Here is a 24951-nt window from a genome sequence, read left to right as displayed (position 1 = left end):
TACAGTATTATAATAAAATTAATTAATTAAAAAGGCAATTTTAAAAGATTAAGGGATTGATTGCAAAATTGCTTAGAAATTATTAGTATATAATAAATATTAAACACAATAACGCCATTAATTTTTTAAAACTTTATTTTCAAAACAAACATTCACAAATCTATTTTGCAACAGCAAACATTTTACATTCATAAACGAGCAAACAATTGTCTAAGGGGGAAAAAAATATACAAAACTTCTACTCATAGAGAGATATTGAGAAAATGAAGCAAGAGTGAACACTGAGGCATGCGTCTGTGTTAGGCGTCAAGGCAGAAACAACGTGGAGTTGCAATAAAAAAAAAAAAAAAAAATTATCAAAAACTCAGAGAACTGCTCAGAGGTAAAAACTCCTGCACCTACATCTGAAGAGACACTAAACGTTAAATTCAGTGCAAAAAGATGGAAGATGTCTAGAAAAGGCTGTGAAGATGTGGAAAAAAAAAAGTCCCTTGAAATTGATGCAGGTTTTTCTCTTGCTATTCAACTCTATGTCAATAGGTGGCAGTGCCTGCACTGAACGATAGCTCTACAATTTCATAATTACATGTGGAAGGCAGGGGGAGCCATTTTGTTCTGAACTCATTTTAGCTTTAACTCCAACAAGTCTGTAAGAAGGTGAAGCTGGTCTGAGATCGGTTCTGAAAATATATTTCATACGCCGATACAGCTACATAGCTATACAGCCGAGTCAGACGTCACAGTTCATTTACTGATACGTAAATGAATTAAGAAGCCATGTTTATTTAGATAATATCTATTCTTGCTTGTTCATTTTAAATTTCAATTTGTTCCTTCGATTGGGTTTTTAGGCAGTACCCATTACATTGTGCTCTTAGGGCTTCCATAAATATATATCTATTAGTTTCGTTTAATAGAATTCTTGACAATTATTTACATACTAGACAAAAGGCAATTCAACTGTAAGCAGTTTGTGGATGAACATAAATTTCCTTCATCTTTTAACTATCTAAAACACGTACCTGTGCACTACCGCATATAAAACAAGAACAGCGAGAAGAAGTTTGAAATGCCTCCTTATCCTTAATATTAGTTCAACCCGCGGAACAACGTTAACGGACAACACCATTACAAAATCCACAGCGAAGGACACGTTTTGTGATTCATATAAAAGAAACGATGTGTCTGTAGTAGGCGACACACTCGGGGTAAATGCAGAAACGCCTTAGCTACAGAAAACTATTTGAAGATGGCACTAAATCTGCTTGTGAAAGGACCAGAAGGATTTGTCTGTTGAACATCTCAGTCACGATAAATTCTTCAGGAACACTTACTGTAGATGAATATTGGTAACCGGTATAAATAATAATTTGTATAAACAAAACAAATAAATATATCACTTAATTAAATATAAACGAGGAAAACGGAACAGGCAGGAAAGGTCGATAAGTTTGAAAAACATCTCGTCCTCGCACCAAACAGATGAAGAAGGGTCACCTTTCACTGGTAGAATTCAGGGGCAGCCTGACTATGAGATATTCTGGAATAATAAAAAAAAAAAAACCCATAAAGAACCATGTTCTGAACTTCAATTGAAACTCTAAACTGTTGACATATACGTCTGAAATCCAAAACTCATCCTGAACCAAGTTCTAAACTCATCTTGAAGCATATTTGTTCGTTTGTAACAGAGTTTAACAAGGTTTGAAGCTAAGAATAGAAGTGATTCACTGCAGAAATATGACTACATGTAGTGTGAATCTTGTGAACATCTTCCGATTGGGCCTGTCAGTACTTAATACACTTGTTTTAGTTTGAACATTTGGCTTAATGACATCTATAGGTAGGCTTTGCACCAACCTGTAGTTTAAAAGCCTGAGGCCAGTGCATCAAGTAACAATACAATGCACGGTTGAGAGGGAACACATCGCCCTCTGCTGCTAGCCAGTGTAAATCCTTAAAAAAAGGTTCAGTGTTGGCTTCTAAACCCAACATGGGCGCTATAGAGAGGAGATTCTCCAAAGTCTCCATAACAGGACATCAAGTCCATGCCATGAGACCCACAGACCCACTGGGGAGAAATCTAAATGAATTTACACCTCTCCATTACTTAGTTCTTGTACTCAACAAATAATCTGCAGTCTTGAAGAGACATCACTCATATTTGTAGTAGCCTCGCTCAACAGCCTTGGAGGCGATGTGTTCTGCTGAATACCGCTGGTCCAGGTCTAGCAGAGCCTGTAGTAATGTGTTGATGTTTGCCCGCAGGCCCTCTTTCTGCATCCAAACCCGCAGTAGTTCATAGACTTTGTCCACAGGGTGCTGTGATTCGGCCACCTTGATGGAGTTGTCGCTCACGCCGATGCTACGGAAAAACTTGTTGTGGTACCGCACATCCAGGGTGTCAAACAGGTCGAAACTCTTGCTTAGAGACTCCTCCTCACCTATTATATCAGAGCAATAAGACTTCAGAACAGGTCTAATGGATCTTTTGGAAAATGAACTTGAAAAGAACCAATTATATTAAATGAAAATGGTGCATTCTGTACTTGTAATTAAGGTTAGGATTAATTCAAATACAGAATTAGATTAATAATTATTTTAAACACGGATGATAAAAGTCACACTCGTGGCATTTAACATTTTCTATTTCAAATAAATGCTTTTCTTTTAATCCTTTTATTTAAAAGAATCCTGAAAATCCTATCACAGTTTCTACAAAACTAAAGCAGCACAGCTGCTTTCAACACTGAAATTGTTTCTTGAGCAACAACTCAGCATGTTAGATGATTTCTGAATACCGGAGTAATGACTGCTGAAAATTCAGCTTTAACATCACAGGAATAAATTACATTTTAAAATAGAAACTTGTTATTTGAAATGGTAATAATATTTCACAGTATTACAGTTTTTATTGTATTTTTGATCAAATAAATGCAGCTCTGGTGAGAATAATAGACTTATTATTATTATATTTTTTTTTATCTGACCAACCCAAAACCATTTGAATGGTCTCTTTTTGACATTTTTCTTTAGATTCAATTATTGTTTTTAGAACATTTGTGCACTTAAAAAACAGGAAGAAAATAAACAACACATCTTTCTATTGCCCTCTGCTAATTAATCTTTTTACAAAGAAGTCATAAACCGCAACACTGTGATGTCTGGCCACATTTACTCAATATAAACCAAGAAATGTTGTTGTCATATTATAGTTATGTATTCTTAAAAAACTGTGTCTGAGAGAATAATATCTTACCAATTAATGGAACAAGTCTCCTGGGAGGACCATCATCCTATAAGAAAAAAAGAAGAAATCAGGTTTTGCATTGTTGTGAATTTACTAAATTTTTTGTAAATTAAGATTTCTGCTAGGGAACTTCCCACACATTTGAAGGCACTATCTTGGCATTTTACTGTGTTTTGATGGTTAATGACTCTGTGATTGATCCAAAAAGTGTGATTGGTCCCGATTCTTACTAACCCGTGCCCATGGCTCTGTAACGGTCTCCGTCTGTCTCAGGGCTGAGGGACTCGGTTGTGGGGATTCCTCATTGTAGACTTGAGGAGGGAGGGCAGATAGACTGGTTTGGGAAGAGCTGGTAGTGTTTGGCAAGCTGTCGCCCAATCCCCGGTCCTCATCCTCCACTGGTATGCTCTTGGTGCTGGTTTCCTGCGTTACTTGTGTCAACAAGGGATGGGACTCGGATCGTTTCCCCTCTTCCCTCTCTAATACAGCATTGCGGCTGTTCTCTTGGTCCTCTTCTGATCTTGAACGCTCATCCTAAGTGACGTCAAGAACAACAAAAATGTATTTATTTTATATCATTTAATTAATAAAATAATTTATGTTTCTTTTTTAAAGTTAAATTCACATTTATCTGCAGCATCAGCATAATATTAACCGAATTCATCTAACGAATCAAAATAATGCATAAAAAGCCAAAAAACACTTACAATAGGAAGCTTCGCTTTTTCACAATCACCAGGAGGGTCTGAAATAAAATTGATAGCAATTAGGCCCATAATAAATATATATTTAAAGCAGTTTCAATACAAGTACTTTTGCTTCTCTGCAGATCTATGCCATAATACTATGAAGGCATTAATTGTTGTACAATGTGCTATGATTGTTTATAAAAGTCTTCATATACTTCTTATACATATATAACAACGGCACTGCATTGTTATTAAATACAAGGATTAAAAAAGGATTTTTAACATACCGACTGTTCGACGTCGGCATCTCTTATGGAGGATAAACATTCCAACTGCAATTATTACAATCAGTATTAAAACTGATATACCAACTGCTGAAAAAGAAAAGAAGATTAAATTAAATATTTCCTTCTGTTCATGATTGCATGATATAGTGTTATTAATGTCAAGTTTGAGCCACTTTCTTTCTTATTTCAAGTAAAAAAAAAAAATCTTATGCATTTGCCTGTCTTACCTGTGGTAACAGAGTTATTTGATGCCGAAGGCTTGTCCGTTGGCTGAGGAGAGCTTTTCTTCCTGCACTTTGTATTGGATGTCGCAGTGCAGCTGATCGCTTCTTCCTCATCAGTTTTGCACCTGCAAAACCACGGTCAAAAATATGCCTTTTAGAAAAGGTCTGATGCCAAAGGCCTAAAATAGGAGTCTTTAAATGATTGTCATTATGAATAGCACAGTAATAGCCTCAGGGGTTGAAGGTGGAGAGAGTGAATCAGTGGGAAAGGGATCTGACTCATTGGATTTGGAGATCTAAAGCAGAGGCTGGGGCTGAAAGGTTAAGAGAATAGAAGGTGGGAGTGTCAGAGCTTTCATCTGGGTGTTGTGCTGCAGATCAGAGGTCAAAAGGGAAGAGCACGTTCCAGAGGAAAGGAGGAACTCACTTGGAGCATTTCTTGCACACTTCACAGGGCTCGTCCGGGAGGCAGAAGGTACCGGGTTTGCATTCACACTTGGTGTTGCTTGTTCTGGTGCATTCGGCAACCATGATCTGATCTGTTAAAGGAGGAAGAGAAGCAAAAAAGTGAGGGAGGGAAGGATGAAGAAAGTGGGAGAGAAACAATGCCTCGGAAAACGCATGGAACACACATGAATGCTGGATCAATACAGATTTGATTTAGATTCAGGGAGAACGATTTAGTGTTTATCTGTTACTACTAACATTAGCCTCCGAGAACAGCTGGAAGAGAAAGAAAGTCTTAACACACATTGTAAGGGTGAACTGAATGATTGCATCAATCCAGATGCTACAAGAATAATCCAGAGCTAGATTTAATCCACATCTAGATTTGAAAAATAATTCTATATACACTATCGTTTCAACTAGGCTAGCACCTGTCTCAGAGAAAATACTAAATGGACCTCTGAAGGGTTAATGTCTGCATACTGTAAATGCAGATCCTAGATTTAATCCAAATTTAGAATAATAAAAAAAAGTATGCATTTTAAAATCAATATCTGCCCAAGAAGACTGTAAATGCACACCTATAAGGTTAAATGAATTATATACATTTCATGTAATCTAGAGTCAATCCAAATGTACATAAAAATAAGATTCAGAGTATTACTGCTAAAACCATCTAAATTAAATTTATGCATTTCATATCTGAAATGCACCTCTGCAGGGTAAAATAAGATATTTACGTTTTGGATAAATCCAGAACCTGATCCAGATTCAGTCCAAAATTGGATGAAAAAAAGAAAGAAAGAAAGTCATTCAGTGTTTAAATGAATGATTAGACAAATGTTCAGTCAATACAGATCCAGTTTAAGTCACTTGACATTTAGTACAACAAATACCTGCCTCAGAGAACGCAGATATTGCATGGAAAGAACTGCATGGAAAGTCTTAAATCAACACACCCTCGTGACTCAGCAGGAAGAAGGGCTAACCTGGGAGTGATTAATTGTGCAAAATTGATATCGAACAAGACGCCACATGATACAGGCATGCCCTGCATCATCCTAAAACACAAGCATATACACAAACCCGGACAAGATACACAAAGGTGTGCATAAACCTGAGGATGGATCAGTCTTTCATACACACACAAATGTTTAGTGAAAGAACAGAGGAGTGGGGCCACACCCAGGACGTGTAACATTAGGAGATCAGATTCCCAGGAGCGAGGTGTCCAGCACAGGAAACACTAGACTCTGCTCTATTCATGGGGCCTGCTTATGTCCCTGTCCTCTTGAGAATCCTATGGGAGGATCATTGTCTAAACGGGCGAGCGAGATTTTGTTTATACGAACATGTAGTGTTTACAACAGAGTTTGGATCTGAACAAGCAGTAGGGTCTTGTGGGAAAGAGTGTTTAGGTAAATCAAAATGATTTAATAAACGGTAAATGTGGCTGTCCAATCAAAATAAACAGCACTTTAATGGATGGCTTTGACTTCATAGGAACCAGAGACATACTAAATAGCTTTGCAGAAGAACGGGATTTCTCTGATGGGTTCAATGTGCTTTAGATGTTCCCTCTCACTTGGAGATCACTGTATGCCGCACATTTTTCCATGCTGTTCAAAAGCGATTCTGAATTTTTGTTTTTTCTAATTTATGTTTTCCGACTGCATATTCAGAAGTTAATTGTTTGTCCAGTAGTCACCAGCGATGGGTTGCGTTGCTACCTTCCCAGCATGCCAAGGACCATGTGTGTTCCATTATTCATTCGAGATGTATAAATTTTACATTCCTGAGTGCTCTGCTTCTCCGGAGAGTCAGTGCAGACTACAGATGGCTGTCTACTGGAAAACTCAACAATCAATTACAAAAGCAGAGGGTTGAGATTTCTGTACCTCTAAGTGCCAGTCACAGGCCTGACACATAAACACTTACTTTAAACAACTACAAGAGACAGATCTGGCCTTGCCTTTTACAAACATCTAATTGCGATGTTGACTAAATGACTGGTTTGGAGAGGAAAGTGGAGATTGTTACCTCTGTGGCACTGGCTGCACTGCAGACACTGATCCATGCCCGTGGGGTGTTCGGCATATGTGCCCCTCTCACACGGAGCACAAATGCCCTTCTCCTGGTCACCGCTACACTTTTGTTTCACATAAGTGCCTGTGAATGGAAAAAACAATGTGACAGACATTAGATCTAAAGTATTTGGAGAAAAAAACAGAATAGGAACCAGTTTGTGTTTAAAATAAAAACTCATTTAAAGTAACTGTATAATTAAGACCACAGAATGTAACATTTGGCCAAAGATTTGCATTGGTATATATGCTGACACCAATGATCTAGTATTAAAATATTACTTGGCATTACTCGCATGAAAAATGCATCAAGTAAAATACATTAAGTAACCTTTTTCTCCCAATAAGACCACAGAAAAGATGTTTTATGCAAATTTAAATCCTGTTTAAAATACATGGCACCTTTTTGTCACAGTATTACATTTTTTATATGACACCAATTATCCAGTATTAAATTAATAATTTGCATTTCTCATGAAAAAATAAATACATAATAAACTTTCTTTTCAAGAATCTATTCTTAAGTGTATTCATGCCATTATTTGTATAATATATATTAAATTATCTCATATTTTCAGTTTTATATGGTTTTACCATGGTAATGAGAAACCATCCTGAGATTATCATAGGCTTATTAGACAAACTATACAAAAATGAACAGTTTTATTACATTCCACATATTCTCACTGTAATTCCCAACACTATATTTCCAAAATGTATACTTTGTGTTTAATTCCCATCAGGCGGTTTGGGGATTTAAGCTGCTCTTCGTGTGCGCTTTATGTTTGCAGAGAGCTAAACACAGACCTCCATTCCTTTCATTCTAGATCTCCGAAACACCTCCTTCGACACAAACCTTACAATATCTCTTAACAGAAACATCTCTATGGTGAACAAGAGTTTTACAAATAAGAACACTTTGAGTTTCAGGCTACTGAAGACTTTAATATAAAATAACCATTTTGTTCCCGTTCAAACTTTCATCAGAGAAAAATACTCTTAATAGCAACACTGACAGATGCCTAATTTGTCAGTGCCTAATCAACATGGCCTGGAAAGCAATTTTAAACATCTTGAAAACCAGTGTATGCTTTAATTTACTTTGCTTTGAGCGAGTTGAGTCATTTGTGTTTATAATACTGGCCTTTACAAGGGAAGTTCTCACGGTTTGAAGGGAACGTCAGAGATGGATCTTCACTGCTACTTACCAGCTTCACAGTTCTTGCAGCAGAAGCCGGTGTGAGGGTATTCATGGTTCTCCATGCAGTTCAGCTGTCTGGCCGTGCGGTTCTGGAGGTCTCCTGCAAACCCAAGCTCTGCCGCTCCATGACCCACATGAATCAAAGTAACGATAATAATCACCTAGAGATATGAGAGAGAGATTTTTCAGTTTGCATTCACGATGACTTGCATTCATGTATCCCAGACAGTTGGTACTTGGAAATATTTTGGTTTTGCTTTGTTAAATCAAAAAAAAAAAAAAAAAAAAAAAAAAAAAAAACAGAAAATATGAATTAAATATTCAAAATAAAAATATTTATAATATTTTAGAAAAATATTAGGATTAGGTTAGTTTGTACTAGATTAATATATTTATCATATTGAATGCATTTTGTAAACACATTGATGTATTCAGTTACTAAAAAAACAATTACTTAAAAATAAATCATAAACTAATTAGAAATACAGTTAAATTAAACTACTACAGTCATAAGCACTTCAGGACACATCAGATCTTCTTGTTAACATTACAAATATCACCGGCTGCAAGGGACTTGTTAAATGTTTTAGCTAAATTGAATTAATAATTTATTGCAGTTGCTGCTAATGAAAAGGGATTTGAGCTTTTCTTATGGGGCTGTGGAGGCACACAAGAAAAAGAAAAAAAAAAGTCTGGGAAGAACAGCAGATAAGAGAGAAATACCAGTTTTATACTTTCACACGGCTGCAGTCGTGCTCTTTCACACACATTTAGCCTTTCTTTCTCAGTTCCAGAGGCAAACAGAGAGGTATTCGGAGTTCTCATAGCTGACCTTGTGCGAACAATCTAGCATTTAATTCAAACCATCTGATGTGCACATCTGCAGAGCAAAGCAAATTAACAGAGCAGGAGAGAGTCTTTTCCTGGACCCGAACAAAACAACCTACCCTGACAAGACGCACATACACAGAAATCTAAATGTGCTGTGGGATCCATGGAAATAGCAGTAAACGTTTCTTAAATGGTGGGAAGAAAGTAAGTTTGACAGGGTCACCGACAGCAGTGTGAAATAATGCTAAATGCAAATGAAAAGCAACTAGTTATATAATATATACATATTTAGGCAAGGGAATAACAAAACAAGTCATTTAGACAATTCTTATGATTTATTGGTTTAATTAACCATTCATTAAACTCAAGTTTGTTGAATCCATTGAATAAACTACATCAGTGGTAGTAACTCAAACTCAATTGATTCTACTTTTTTTGTACTTTGGGTTTCATTTCAACACGTTTTTATTACCGGTAAAGGCTTACTGTCCATATGACAATGCATATTTAAAACCGCACGTGTACAACAGATATTTTAATAAACATGTATTATGCATGCTGCCCTGTAGCAAAACTGCATGGTAATTTTAAACTCTTAAAGGTACAGTAGCAAAAACAGCCTGATGAACTGGAACACAGTCTGGGGGAAATGGTCATGTAAAACTAAATTAGGACTGTTTTGGTGCAAGCAACCTTAACTAACATTATAAGTGGACTTTAAGGGGGAAATGCTACAAAAGTGCTTCTTTTTAACATCAAATACGGCACTATGAACAAATGTTCCCAATGCTGGTCAATGGCCAGTCAGTTCGGTATCTCTGTCTTTTTGTCTCGGAGGATAATGGGAAATGTAGGCCGATAGATGGAGCCGGTGGTGTAGAGTTGCCACTGAGGTGTATGGCTGTGGTGTTGTGTGTCTGGGAGAATTTGGGTCATTTGAAGTGGCTGCTCTAAAGTGTGTTGTTTAGTCCTAAATGAGGCCTTCTCATTGTGACATGCTGAAAAGAGGGAGAAGAAAGAAGGGGTGCCTCAGGGACCGAGTAAAGTGCTCGTCTGAAGTAGAAGACCCCTGCTCCGCATGCATAGTCCATACAGAGCTGCTGTTGACTCCCTCACACACACACACACACACACACATCTCTGTCTGCACACAACGACCCCCAAATATCTCTTCTTTTCTCTCATTTGACTTACTTACATTCACATACAAAGAAAGAATGAAAAGCAACCACCCCATCACAATCCTTTTCTTCTTTAACACACATACATAGAAAGAACAACCCTTGCCTCTACTTCTCTTTATCTCCCACACACATTGGCCTTCTTTGAACATGTCTGTTAGACACTCATTCACCATATGGATGTGCTCTGATACACACACACACACACCTCTTTTTCTCGTGAACAATTTGCATTTAACTGAAACTTCACGGCTCTATCTGGAGAGTAGGGTTGTGCTGCTTTTCTCAGTAGTATATAATATAATATAAATATAATTAGTCATTTAAACTGCTAAATTGTATCAGATAGTAATAAACAGATGGTAAACTTCTAAAATCACAGCTTGATGTACAAATATTTTAGGAGAGCGATTTTGCTTTATGATGCTGGTTGGAAATTTGCACAAAAGCGAACTATTGAAACCAAACACTGAACTATTTTAATATGATTAACCATTGTTTACCAATATAATGAATGAGCACTGTTGTTTTTTAAGGGCAGGCCAAGTTGATGAATTCTGAATGGTTGTTGATATATAAATATGGAAGTTCGCATTTTAATATGCTCATAAATATGCAGGATGTGACAATCACGCTGAATTCTGAATGACCTACGTGTTTGCAAAAGAATAATGCACTGTATATTATTTGTGAAAAGTGTAAATGAAACAGTACAGATCATAATAATAGCATGCTTCATTGTTGTCTCAAATGATGACACTGAATATTTAAAAATACCATCTAAAAGTCTTTTTGAATTAAAACATAAACTGAAGACCATTCGAATAAAGAGCCAATAAAAATGATCATAATACATTTTTAAAAAAGTTACTAATGCTCATTATGCTCATTTATTTGATCCCAAAAGTAGCAAAAACAGTAAAGTTGCAAAAATTATTACAATTTTAAATATATTTCAATATATTTTACAATGCAATTTACGCTTGTGATTGCAAAGCTATATTACAAATTTGCCATTATTCCACATGATCCGTCAGAAATTATTCAAATATGCTTATTTGGTTCTCAAGAAACATTTCTTTTTAATTTCAATGTTGGAAACAGCCGCTTTCATTTTTGGAAACCATCATTCTTTTTAGGGTTTATGAATGATTAGAAAGTTCAAGAGAAATGTTTCTAGATGTATTTGTGGTTACTTTTGATCAATTGAATACGTTCATATTGTAATAAAAAAAATATATTTTTAATGGAAGTGTAAGTTTTGAGTACATTGTATTTTGGGACTATATACAGTGCAGTACTGTACTTATTAAAAAAAAATTTTGTGTGCAAATCTTCTGCGCATTCTATGCATGCCAAAAATTGCATGCTGCATACTACACAGCAAAACTAGCATGCTATACAGTAGTCTTTAATTTAATTCCTTTCACTGTCTTTAGTCAGTAAGTTAAGCTACACTGCCGGTGACAAACTGCAACAGCAAAATTTCAAATGTTGACAGTGTAATATTATGTACTAATACTTGTAAGATAGCAACAGGGTTTCCAAAACAGTCGAGCAATCAGAGAAGACATACCGCAGAGGAGAACAGCAGAATGCTACTTGTAAACTAGTATCAAATAGAGCCGAACAGCTGCATTAAGACACCAGAGGACCAGGGGTATTAGAGAATATGGTGATACATGTTATAGTGTGCAAAACAACCAGTAAAACAAGGGTCTCAACAAATACTGCATTGTCAAACCACAGATTGGAACGCTAATCCATCTTTAATGGCTGAAATATCACAACGGCCGCAGTAAATCAACTCAAAAACAGAGCAGAGACTCAATTCGGGCTTGGAGATGCAATGTTTGGAAGTCGGAGGAGGGTACAATGATCTTCTTGTTGGAAGACGGATTGAGTCTATCAGCCTCCAGGGGAATCGAGATGCCATTGAGTGTCCACACAGACAGTAAAACCACTCGAGACAATGAAATTAGTGCGGGCGAACCGAATGCATGTGTGAGAGTTTCTTGAGCGAGTATGTGTGTGTGTTGGAGGGAAGTCTGAGACTAACTTTGGCTCCAGTGGAGCTCTCTGGATGTCAGCCATGCCTTGTTGTTCTAAGGGAGTTTCCTGGATTGAGCAGCGCTGTCGAGCCACACTCTCTCCGCGCTCACGTCAGACTTTCCACAGACGTTCACATGCACACACACGCACAATCGCACCATTTAGACGCAGCCGCCGGGAGGTGGGGTCAGAGAGCGACGGCTATGGAGCGCTGGAGGAATTTGAAAAGAAAAGGAGAAGGGGGACAGATACAAAAGACGGAGTGTGAGAGAAGCCCAGAAATGGCGCAGAACGCAGGGAAGGCGCATGGGAAGGCATGGCGGCGAGGAACGACTAGTGAAAGAAGAGACATTCTTGACTCTAGACACACTGAAACCATTCAGACGAGTGGAACATTAAAAGGCACACTAATGAGCTACAGTACTCGCTCTTTTGCACCCAAACACACACATATACCGCAAAGGCTGAATTTTCCCAGACGGGATGAAAAGCACACGTATCAGTTGCTGCAGCCTGAAAAATCAGTAGCTGCATTAATGTCCGACACCTGTTCCGGACCTCCTCGGCACATGCAAACCCATCTGGGTCAAAGTTCGCTGATTTACCAATGACATCACCCACCAATGACAGTGGAGCCTGTCTGACAGACATCTATGCCAAGCGCTTGTTAAAAAGCAGTCAAACTTTTTCCTGACTGTGTTTGTGTGTGTGTGTGAATGCTATGGAAACTCCACGTCTCCATGGAGAGTCGTCTGATCCCAGGACAGGTGGTGTTTTTTGTTTTTTACTTTGGAGAGGCACGGATGGGAAGGCTGTTAGGGCAGTGACATCACTTCCTGTGTCTGCACATTCCAGCTCTGGTGAATCACTGGATACAAATGCTGCACTAGAACTAACTTGTCAGCTTTCTTGCTGACAGCTCATAGTGAAACTATTAACAAACAAGGAACATTAAACATTACACGTCATGACTTACTGAAGTGGAAAAAAAATGTTTTGATGTGCTTCTGCAATTATAGCCACACCTTCAGAAGATTTTAGTAACAAATACAGTGAGTTCCTTGTTGCTTAGACCTCAAAACAATCTTATTTTTAAGCATATCTAAAAAAAAAAAAAATAAAGTGTCTTTTTTTATTTTTTTACCATCTTAATTTTCAATTAATTAATTCATCTTAATTGTATTACGATTTTTTTATTGTATTTTTTTTTTACTATAATTTAATTACAATTTTATTTTTTATACCATTTCATATCTTTTATTTTTAATTTCTCATTGTAATATTTAATTTTACTCTTTTTTTTTTCTGCCCACACACATTTAGTTTTTTCTTCATCAAATGATAAGTTTTAAGACAGCAATAAAATAAAATAAAATAACGACAGCATGCATAGCATAACATTACTAATGTGTGTACTTAAGATATAGTCATAAATTAAAAACAATAATAATAATAAAATCCAATATAGTGCTGACTCTATTGTGCAAGTCACAGTTTCATAAACCGACCAGAACTTACTTAGGCCTTATTTTTGAGCCCTAAACTAGTTTCTTTCAATATAAAAGAATTGAAATTTAATAAAAGCAGATCATGTACTTACAAAATATCTAAACTTATATTCCATACATAGTCATGCTTACTTCATTGGATTCTGTGATACAAACATCCAGAAGACATTAGCACCCAAATATATACAATTTAGTAAAAACTACAATCGAATCCTGTCTGAATAATTACATGAAAAGACACATCTTATGCTAAGAATTGTAACTCAAACGTTGTTTAGAAAACTAATCTCGTCTGAAAAATGCTTTTGTGGACCGGTGGTCTGGCTTTTATTAGCTAGCGCTGCTAAAAGTGAACTATTGTCTCTATTATCAGTGCTTCAAGACTATCCCGATAAACCACTGGTGAACCATGACAAAAGCGTAGCTGAGGGATGCAGGTCACCCGGTAGGCATGACCGGTTAAAACTAAGATAAGACCAGAACAAACTCAACGCAAACTTGCTTCCGGCTTTCCCAGGCAATTCATTTATACAGAGGAAACAGCAGCGAAAATCTGGTTCAGACTTCAAGGTCTGCGCTCGGTTCAAATCAAACTTGTGCATTTCAGTTATCTCACAGAACATCCTCCACAAACAAATTAGCAGGAAACGCTCACACACACACACACACACTCGCAGCGTCCAGACAGCCTGCGGTAGGGTTTGGCCTGTAATAGGTGGTCAGGACATAGACCAGCATGGTAACCTTAACCTCCAAGATGAGAGTCCTCCAAACCCACAATCACTTTGCTCTGGCAGCTCTCCAACATGGCGCGTTCGGAACGGAGGGGACGCCCTTTCCCTTCTGTCTGTGTGAATAATTGTTAAATATGCAAGTAATTGCTGGTAAAGATGATGTGAACGCAAGTTGCAGTTCAACAAAATAGCAGTATCGCAGATATCAGAAAGAAAGTTTCAAGTGATAGAGTTGGAAGAGAGACATAAACCAGAAGTCTTACATAGGATAAATATAAAACGTATTCATTCTTTCTCTGCCATTCACATACATACATATATACATATATACATTTATATATATATATATATATATATGAATGCAGAGAAAGAATGAATAAGTTTTGTTTGAATGGCAGACCACCAAAGTAAACCTAACTGAGAGCAGTGGTCACACAAGAGCTCATGAATGAACCGGTTAATGCCAGTGGCGGCATACGATTAACAACCAGAGCACACAACAGTTCAAAGAAACCTCTGGCCTGAATGAAAGCGCTAAGTGTGCTGGCTTCCTTTGCTACTGTTAAACAATTGGGTTTATAATGCTCGCTGCCAGCTCTAAACTATTAGCCGAGAACATGAAATCTTCATTGTTCAAAAGTGCCTGTTTTCACATGTGGACGGGCAGCTGTAAGTCTATCACTGTCACAATCACACACTTCTTGGCCAGTTGACAATAGGGTCTCACAGGTTTTATTGTTTGAGGTTACAGTACGATAAGCCTGTCAGTCATTGACGTTTGCCGCGTGTGTGTACGTGTTCAATTAGGGCTACATCCGTACTACATGCTGTACAGTGCATTTCATTATGCACGATGATTGGAATTGACAGACGGGCAGGAGTTTTTTTTCCCCCTGTACTTAAGAGATGATTATTATCAGAGCTGTCGGTTAAGGGACGACACACCATTCTTCATTATTTCCAGCGGTCCAGAACAGGAACCTTGTGGAATCATGTGCCTCAAATTATCTGCAGATTCCAGTCTTTTATGCATTATACTGAGAGGATGCACATGATGAACATGCTGCACAAAGATACAGGCTCTCGAAAGAGTAGAATGGTTTATATGGAAAAATGCAAAGCACAGAAACACTGCAAACTTGATTTAAACGCATGGCACCTGCATGAACAATATATTACATTTTCTATTTTTAAATCGATTTATGATGGTAAAGTGGAACTTTCAGAAGCCTTCAGCAGTCATGTCACATGATCCTTCAGAAATTAAGAACAATTTCTTATCATAAATGTTGAAGACATTTCATGATTAAAAAAAAAAAAAAAAAAAAAAAAAAAAAAAAAAAATATATATATATATATATATATATATATATATATATATATATATATATATATATATATATATATATATATATATATATATATATATATATATATATATATATATATATATATATATATATATATATATATATATATATATATATATATATATATATATATATATATATATATAAATAGAAAGTTTAAAAGAACAGCATTTATTTAATATAGAAATCTTTTGTTATATGTTTTTAATGTCACTTTAGATCAATTTAATGCATCCTTGCAGAAGAAAACATTTTACAATTTTGTATTGTATTTATTAAACAATTATACATTAGATTTATTAGTGTAATAATATAGTATATAATACAAAATAATATATAATATTTTATTATATTAAACTATTTATTTGTGTGCGCGTGCGTGCGTGTGTGTGTGTGTGTGTATGTGTGTATATATATATATATATATATATATATATATCACACACACACACACAAATTATTACTATTTTATATTTCAATATCATGAATTTTCTTTATATCTCATTTTGCATCAAACTGTGTACTAACTGCCATAAAACTGTTCCAGCAAGGGGGACAACTCAAACATATCAGATGATTCGATGTGGCGATGTTTCGCCTTTGTAATAAATGTACAGGAATGAGGTCACAAACACATACAGCTCTGCAACATATGCAAAATTGCTTTCAAAACACTGCATACTTCATCGACACCACAGCTGCCCTTTTGATGTAATACCCAAGTCACATGCATACTGAAACTCGTGAAATCTACCTAAACCACAGCACATGTGCAATCACACATACACACACACACTAGCATCTTGGGTATGAGCGTGTGAAAAGCTGTAAATGGCTCCTCTTGGGGAACACAGGAAACAGTCAGACAATGTGGAGGCTTCATTTGGAGTTCAGCTTCATGCTGGGCCACAGAAACACACACACACACACACACACACACACAAACACACACACACGTACACACACACAATGTCTTTAATGGGAAAAAACTATGAATTTTTTGGTGACAACTAGCTTCACAATGATTTACCAAGCATCTAATCCTTCAAATAAAGCAATACATTCTCCTAAAAGTGTTAACGTCAAGTTTCGCAACTATTCCAGTTATATCACGACCCCAAACCACATACTGAATGTTTTCGACCCGCACATTCTCAAACCTTCATCCAAACAAGTGTGATTTCTCAGTCCTGTGGAGGTGATGAGGGGGGTTTTGACCGAACCCTCAGCCTCAGAGATCAGGCGGGTGGCCTGCTGTCCGTAGTGTGCGTGGGAGGATATTAATAGGCCCAGAAAGCCACGACAGCACAGCCTTCCACATTTCAGATTTCCTGTGGCTTTTCTGTCTTCTGTTAATAAAGAGCGCAGTGAATAGCGACCAGACAGGACTGTCCTAATCTCTTTCCTTTAGAAAGAGGAAGAGAGGGTGAGAGAGACAGACAGACAAAGACGATGAAAGCAAAAAAGGAATTAAAAAAAAAAAAGAAAATTGTGATTTATAGTGCACTTCCTGTGTAAAACCACTTCTGCGGTTCTGCGCAATATAAGAGGTACAACCGGTGAGAGAAATTAGAAGTTCACACCAACTTAACTAAAAATGTGTCCATCCACATTAAAACGTCTGGCTAACAGTTTAACTCCAATTCACATTCCTTATTTTCTTCCCGAACAAATTTGGATGTTTTTGAATACCCTAGATAGCATGCTTCGTGTCTTGCATTAATGGTTTAGGCTCCCCAAGCAGAACATCTGAACTTATTTAATTACGTTATATTCGATTTACCTAAATTAAGACGCATTTTCTTTTTTTTGAAGGTAGCGTAACTTCATTAGGTGGGACAAATGAGAACATGCCACAGAACGAGTCAAAAAAGTTAAATCCTAAAAACAGTCGGAGTAAAAAAAAAAAAAAAACTCTACCCATCCATGCCTATTTTAATTAGCATTAAATATTTCCATTTCTTTGCAGCTCTTTCCATGGAAACCTTAGGAGGTAAATAGCTTGACCGTGCGTCACAGATCAAAGTCCCATCCAATGAAAAGCTTTAAAGCCTGGATGACTCAGTGACTCTTCTCTTTGTACGACAGCCCCATTGATTATCAAAAACAGGTCGAACAAGTTTCAAAAGGACTTTATTGGAGATCAACAATCACCTTTAGTTAATGTTTAAATGACTATTGTTAAAGGGAAAACATGCATCAATTACGTCAGCAATAATACAAACAACCTGGCATAAACAACCTGTTTATTGAACTGATCTGAGATGAGATCAGCAGAGTGGTATATACTGTGTAGGATGGCATTTTAAGCTTGAAGAACATATTCCCATGACATTAGGCCAACGCCACGCTGAGTTGCTTCACTCATTAGCTAGCCTCAGCTCACTGAGCTCCCATCAGACAGAGGCTTTGTGCTGAATGCCTTTCCCATCACTCACACAAGCAGGAGGTTCAATGCCGGACGCTGAGTTTTTTTTTTTTTTTTTTTTGCACTGAATGCATTCTTTGACCTATTCAAGGTGAATATTAATTCAGGCATCCACAAATGTCAGCCTGAGTAATTCTAAAGATGGAAAGTGTTCAGTTTCACATGATTAAAATAAACCATTAGTGATTTATTAAATGAAAATTAAGATAAACAAACAAACAAAAAAAGAATAAAGAAATCAAAAAATAAAATCAAGGTAAATTCAAATAAAAATTTGATAAATAAAATAAAATACAAATGCGGATTAGGGAGTGTGTAAAAAATATTGCATATCCTTTCATTTAATACAAGCCAGTATATATAAAAAATATATTAAGTCGATCAAATATATTGAAGTATATTTTAATGACATTTAAAAAAAATCTGCATTCACTAACAAAAAAATAAAATAAATAAATAAACATTGTAATAGAGTCTGTGCATGTTTGATTGGTCTTTAGGCTAAAATCATTATGCAAAAAAAAATATATAAATAAAATACTATGGGGGGAAATTTTTTTTTTTAAATAAGATATGTAGAAATATATTTGATGAAGATACTTAATAAAATATAGGTAATACATAGGTTACATAACTATTTCGCAAAAGCCTCTAATCAGAGCACCTGAGGAATATCAATATAGTGTTGTCATGTAGTGCTTTTGTCTATTTATAGAAACCTTAACAGTTGCTCTTTGCCTCCTGACATCAATAAGATAAGGTTTAACATTAACACTCCCATCCACACGGCAAACGCACATGGAAAACATCTGCAAGGTGTGACCAAGCTACAAACTGACACTATTCTCCATTAGCTTAAGCGAGACATTACACCCTCATCTTATTTCCTACAAGCAAGCACACACCCTGATTCAAGCGTGTTTGCAACAGTGGCAAGTTACCCAATCTGTGATTCACCTGTGGAATCATGGGAGGAGAAGACATAAGAATAAAAGAGCGTGTGGGTGTTGTTTTCAAGGAGGAAGCATGACCAATGACTGTTCAATTTTAAGTCGAACGGATGGGAAATTATTGTTGGAAGACACTGGATATGGGGTACGAGTGAACACACACACACAGAAATGCACACTATTAGCGTTTTAACTGGAGTCAATGGGGGTTGAATAGAAGGGTAGCTGAATAGCAGGTGCATTGTAATATATGTAACACATCTCCCGTTCAGTCACTGAATCTGGGTGCAGTGACCTGTAAGGTGTGGCCACCTTAGAAATAAAAGAAACACTGACAGATGCCTCGTCTTTCCTTGGACGAACTAAATGGCAAATGAAATAAGCCTAGCCACAAACCCACACGCTATCAAGACGCTTTCATTTCGACTGCAGATAATCTTTCATTTTTCCTCCCACTACTTGAACTTTTTAAAGCCACACGACTTTAACACATGTCACAAGGAGGATGAATAAGCTGCACATTTTACACATGATTTTATGACTCACATAACTGTATGATCTCTCTATTTAACATTAAGTTTAAGGTTAACATTTTTATGGATGTCTAGATCTTAGGTCATGAAACCACCAAGTTTTTCACCATTTTTAAATAAGTGTTTGCCTTATTCATTTGAAATGGACCTGTGCTATTTACTTTTTAACAGGTAAAACACTTTTTAAACTAAGTATTTAAGTATTTAAAAATGCAATTAATATAAGCCAAATAAATGTGTATTACTTATATTAATTGAGAGACTACAGAATATTTGCACTTTTAAAATCTTATAATAATTTATGTATTTTTTATACAAATTATATATATATATATATATATATATATATATATATATATATATATATATATATATATATATATATATATATATATATATATATTATATAATTTTTTTTTTTTTTTTTTTTTTTTTATACATTTTTAAAAAGTTGCAGGTATATCAATTATCAAGAATTAGCAAAATGCTGTTTAAAATCATTTCTGATAGTGTCAAATTGCATGAAAGTCAACATTCCCAAAGCATTTCATGTCGATTTCCCTCGGCATGACAAATAACTTATTAGCAGCATCATCACATCTACTACTCATATCATCAACATATTATTTTAGCCTAAAATCACTGTGCAAAAAAATTCTCTAATTAAAATAAAACAAAACCGTATAAAATACACACATTTGAAACATTTTTAAAAGCTCCATGCATACTAATTACAAACTAAAATAAATTGAATGGAGAGTTCCCTGAAGCATTTCATGTCGACTACTCTTCAACATAACAACTTTCTTGTATAATAGCCGTGAAGCTTGAGAGCAGGATAAATGTGCTTCTCATCTTAGTATAAACACTTCTGGTCCTTGTTTATTGTGGGTAATCTACAGCTTAGTCTAAGAAACAGATACAGTACGATTTCTAAAACACACACAGGCTCCCACACATTCACATCATTCTGATTACTCTGTTAATGAGTGTTGCATTTAATTGCATCACGCAATCTTCTCTCTTCCTGTCTCCTTGTAAATGTGGATTCTATAAACATCTGACGGTGGAAAGTGGCTTTAAAAGGCTCCTAATGAGCAGCGGGATGTCGACTGCGCTCTGGAGTCTTTCTTGTGGATCCCGAGGTATGTAGCACATGTCCTGTTTGGATTTCAGAGCCGCTCGGAGAGATACCGTGCACACTTCCTGTCCATGCCCACACCCTGGAGAGCACACTCCGATAACATCGAAGGAGTGCGAGAGGGCAAAATAAAGTCAAGACAGAGTGAGAAAGAGAGAGAATTCTGTGCACAAAGCGAAAAGAATCAACATGCATCTGTTTGTGATCCCCAGCACAAAAGGAAGAAAATGGAAAGACTTCAAGAGCAGGGACCCCTGCTACGATTGTATGCAAAATGTTTGTGACTGTGGGTGGAAAAGAAGTATACAAAGATCTGATTCCTGTTACTGCCATCTGTGTTGACAGGAAGTTTACAGTGGGAGCCGTACGCCTCCGTCCACCCCCTCCCCATCCGCTCTCACTGGCCCAGGAATGTTTGAGCTATGCAAGACTGGCAAGGATGAGCTATCTTCATCTAGTGACCAGCCAACCAGAGCAGACCCATAACTTAGCAAAGTTTACAGCGTCCATAAACAGTCATGTTGCAAACAATCGCTGCCCTGTCATTTCAATAAACAAACATGGGCTTCTAAGGAGACTGAGTTTACCTGGGACTTATGGGAAAGAGACGTTGTTGAGGTAACGGTTACTGTAAAGTTACTAATTAATATGGCCAACATTCCCTTTGGTGACTTCATTATCTAATTTACTAATTATCTGCTTCTTTATAGGAGTATATAATTACATAATACCTGCATTTATACAAAATACACTTAAGTTCAATGCAAGAACCATCCTGTGTTTTTCAATATACTGCTTATTAATGGAATGGTGTGATTTTAAGTTAAACATACACAGTGTGATCCGAGCTTGGCTTTAGACTCGAGGGAAAGTTTTAAAGGTGAGTCTAGGCATTCAGTCAGTGAAGCGTTTTTATAGTGCCACTTTTGGCAGAGCAGAGCTGGAAAAACCAACAGAAGGGCAGTGAATGGCTCTTTCAATTTGGAAGCTTAACACTGGCACTTCTCTTAGAAAACCCTCACAAGGCAAGGGTCATAAGAAAAGAGAAGTCTGGGAACAGGTTTTTTTTTTGTTTTTACCGGAAATTATCGATAATTGGTTAAGCAGATATTTTTAACCAATATTTCCACTCTACCAACTCTACTCTAATATGCTCCTAACCACTCTAATATGCTACTATTTGCTGGGCTTTTAAAAACAGCACCCCAAATAGTATTTGCAAATTATATATATATATATATATATATATATATATATATATATATATATATATATATATATATATATATATATATATATATAGCCATTGATTCTTAAGTGAATAACATGCATCTTAATAAATACACGTTTAAAATAAATGTATATATATATATATATATATATATATATATATATATATATATATATATATATATATATAGGCCTGTGTTGCATTAATTTGAAATAAATATATTACTACTATTTCTAATAATCAATATAATTACTATTAATTATAAAATATATGTAATTCATTTTTTTTTTGGAGCCTAATGATCATTTTACTCATTATTTTTACAAATTTGAAATGCATAAGAAATTCAATCTGTATCGAAAAGTATACATAGTTATACATGCATCATAGTTAACCTGAAAAAGTAATATTGTTTAATCTCTGTAGTTCTTATTTTTTATTAAAAAAATAATAATAATCGATCTTGAAACACTACACATTATGCCTGTCTCAAAACTTAGCTAGACAGCACTTTTAGGCATTGCATTGAATGGCAGAAAATGTTGCCTACGTAGGCAACTCACCAAGTTTTGAGACTGTGTACAAGACTTATTTCCACAATGTCTTTCAAAACCACACATGACTTGAATTACTTCTTAAGTGTCTATTAAGAAGTTTTCTGATATTAATCATAAAATCAAAACGCAATATAAAAGCATGACACCATGTTAATATTTGTAAATATTTTAATAAATATTTCTGAACTCAGAACCACAATCAAATATCTGCGGCAGTTCAGTTTGACAATGTTCATTATCATTATCCACTTTAATTAATGCGATAACACAAGCCTTTCACATCAGATTAAAACAGAGAAATTACTAAATTGATCGAACTGTTATTAAAGAAAAAAAGAAAGAAAGAAGAAAAAACCGGCACGTTTTTAATAAAATACACTTGATGTGCATCGAAAAGTCTGATTGAGTGATTGAGTAACGCATAATCAAACAGACTGGATTCAGAGCGTTATGACTGATCACACCAGGAATTCACATTCATATCCATGCGTCCGACAAACACAGACGAACGATGAAATTATGCAATACTCTGAAAAATATACACAGTTTAACAAAACTAACGTTACCCCCAACAACAAACATGAGGTTTCTTACCATGAGTTTCATCGTTGTCGATTTATCCATCCTGTAAAGGATGGCGTTTTCCGACTTTTCCAACTAACGTTACTTCTTGACTCTTTTACACTCCGGAAACGTTTTTAAAACAAACTATTAAAAAAACAAAGGGGCAACACAAATCAATGTACATCCGATGTTTGGCGGCCTGTCAGAACCAAATCATTTTCGACTGCTCTCTCGTGGAAACGCGGTTGGTGTAAAGCGAGGCTTCTCTTATTGTCAAGTTAAAAAAAGTTAGACAGAGTTCGGTGACGTCATGTGACGTCGGTGTCACTGGCCAATCAGAGTGATGAAAACTCTACCACTGAAAGAGCCGTGATTTGTAGGTTGCTGTATTACTAAGGGGTCATTCCTACAGTTCTTTAATACAAGTTATGCCATTTGTAATCTTATTTGAATGTTACATTTCAAATTGTAATAATAACAATAGGCTCTAAAAAAACAGAAGAAAGAGGAAACCAAACAAATATAGCCTAGTTTCAGACTCAGAGTGAAAAAAGAATTAGACAGGGTTACAAATTCCTAACCTCTTTATAAAACCTTACTCTGACAATTATACAAACTAGGCAAATTTAATCATCGTAATCTTATTTTGTTTTCCCCCGTCTCAAAAGAATAAAGAAAAAAGCTCCAAGTTTGCCACCGTGTAGGCAAACAATGTTGCATTCAGGATGGTTTGCCACCCCCTCTACCTGAATAACCTATACACTGTCATTATAAATGAGCAATTTCCCTTAAACAGACTTTGAAGAGGTGATAACAAGGGGAATTCTGATTTCAGCACAGAAGGCACATGCCAAGCCTCTGATGCAATGTTCAAGTATTGTGAAATCAGGCTCTCGTGATTGAATGATCTCTGATTCATCTGCAAAGGTGTACATACAAAAAGAGATAAATAGCCTTCATTACATTGCTAATAAAAACCAAGGGTCTTAAATAGATTATTATTGGAATGCTTGGAAAGTGATGTGGAAAGTGATGTGATCTTTTGCTTAGATTTCTGTCAGTCTCATTGTGTGCAGCTTGTGATTTCACTACAATAGACAAGCATGGCTCAGAAAAATATTTGTCCTATTATAAAATATTAGTTATCTCATAGGTGAAATGAATCACCCTTTATATTCATAAACAATAACTACTCATCAAGATTATGTACAAAAACCTGTCTGATGTGTTTTATATCCATTGATGAAAACAACTTATGAGTAAAACAATTATGTAAATTTCATGAATCCAGTGCAATCTTTCTCCCAAGGGCAGAAGAGGCGGGTGAAATGGCATTTTCAAGTTATTTTTACTCTTAATATTGAAAACCTTTCTGAACTTCACGTTATATGCATTTTCACATAGATTTGCATGGGAAATCAAGTTTGGGACTGATATGCTACTTTGAAGAGCAAGTATATATATATATATATATATATATATATATATATATATATATATATATATATACAGTACACACACACACACACACACACACACAGAATATATGAATAGTATAATGTATCAGTATAACAGTATAATGAGATTATATGCTTTTTATGATCCGCTTAAAGATAACTGTTTGTATGCCATATACAGTAGTGTAACATATTTATTTGTTTATGGGTCGTGACCTTTGAACTTGTAATG

The 24951-nt window shown here is 35.9% G+C and overlaps 1 protein-coding gene across 2 annotated transcripts; it reads right to left on the bottom strand.

Moving 5' to 3' along the window:
• Positions 1-117: 117 nt before the first annotated feature.
• LOC113038706 (tumor necrosis factor receptor superfamily member 1A-like) lies at positions 118-23533 on the bottom strand. 2 transcript variants are annotated; one of them, XM_026196321.1, is made up of 10 exons: positions 23293-23533; positions 8190-8343; positions 6938-7066; positions 4878-4989; positions 4454-4575; positions 4227-4310; positions 3958-3995; positions 3485-3784; positions 3260-3296; positions 118-2444 (listed from the first exon to the last, which is right to left on the bottom strand). In XM_026196321.1, exons 1-10 carry the CDS (start codon positions 23320-23322, stop codon positions 2155-2157), a joined length of 1296 nt encoding a protein of 431 aa, XP_026052106.1. In that variant the 5' UTR covers positions 23323-23533; the 3' UTR covers positions 118-2154. The 2 variants fall into 2 exon arrangements, with proteins under 2 accessions (XP_026052106.1, XP_026052105.1); XM_026196320.1 differs by having other exon boundaries at positions 4227-4313; positions 23293-23532.
• Between the last annotated feature and the right edge of the window lie 1418 nt (positions 23534-24951).

Source organism: Carassius auratus, chromosome 21, assembly GCF_003368295.1.
Source record: "Carassius auratus strain Wakin chromosome 21, ASM336829v1, whole genome shotgun sequence".
NCBI lineage: Eukaryota > Metazoa > Chordata > Actinopteri > Cypriniformes > Cyprinidae > Carassius > Carassius auratus.
Note: the sequence above shows the minus strand (reverse complement) of the source record. Positions and strands in the feature narration are given on the sequence as shown.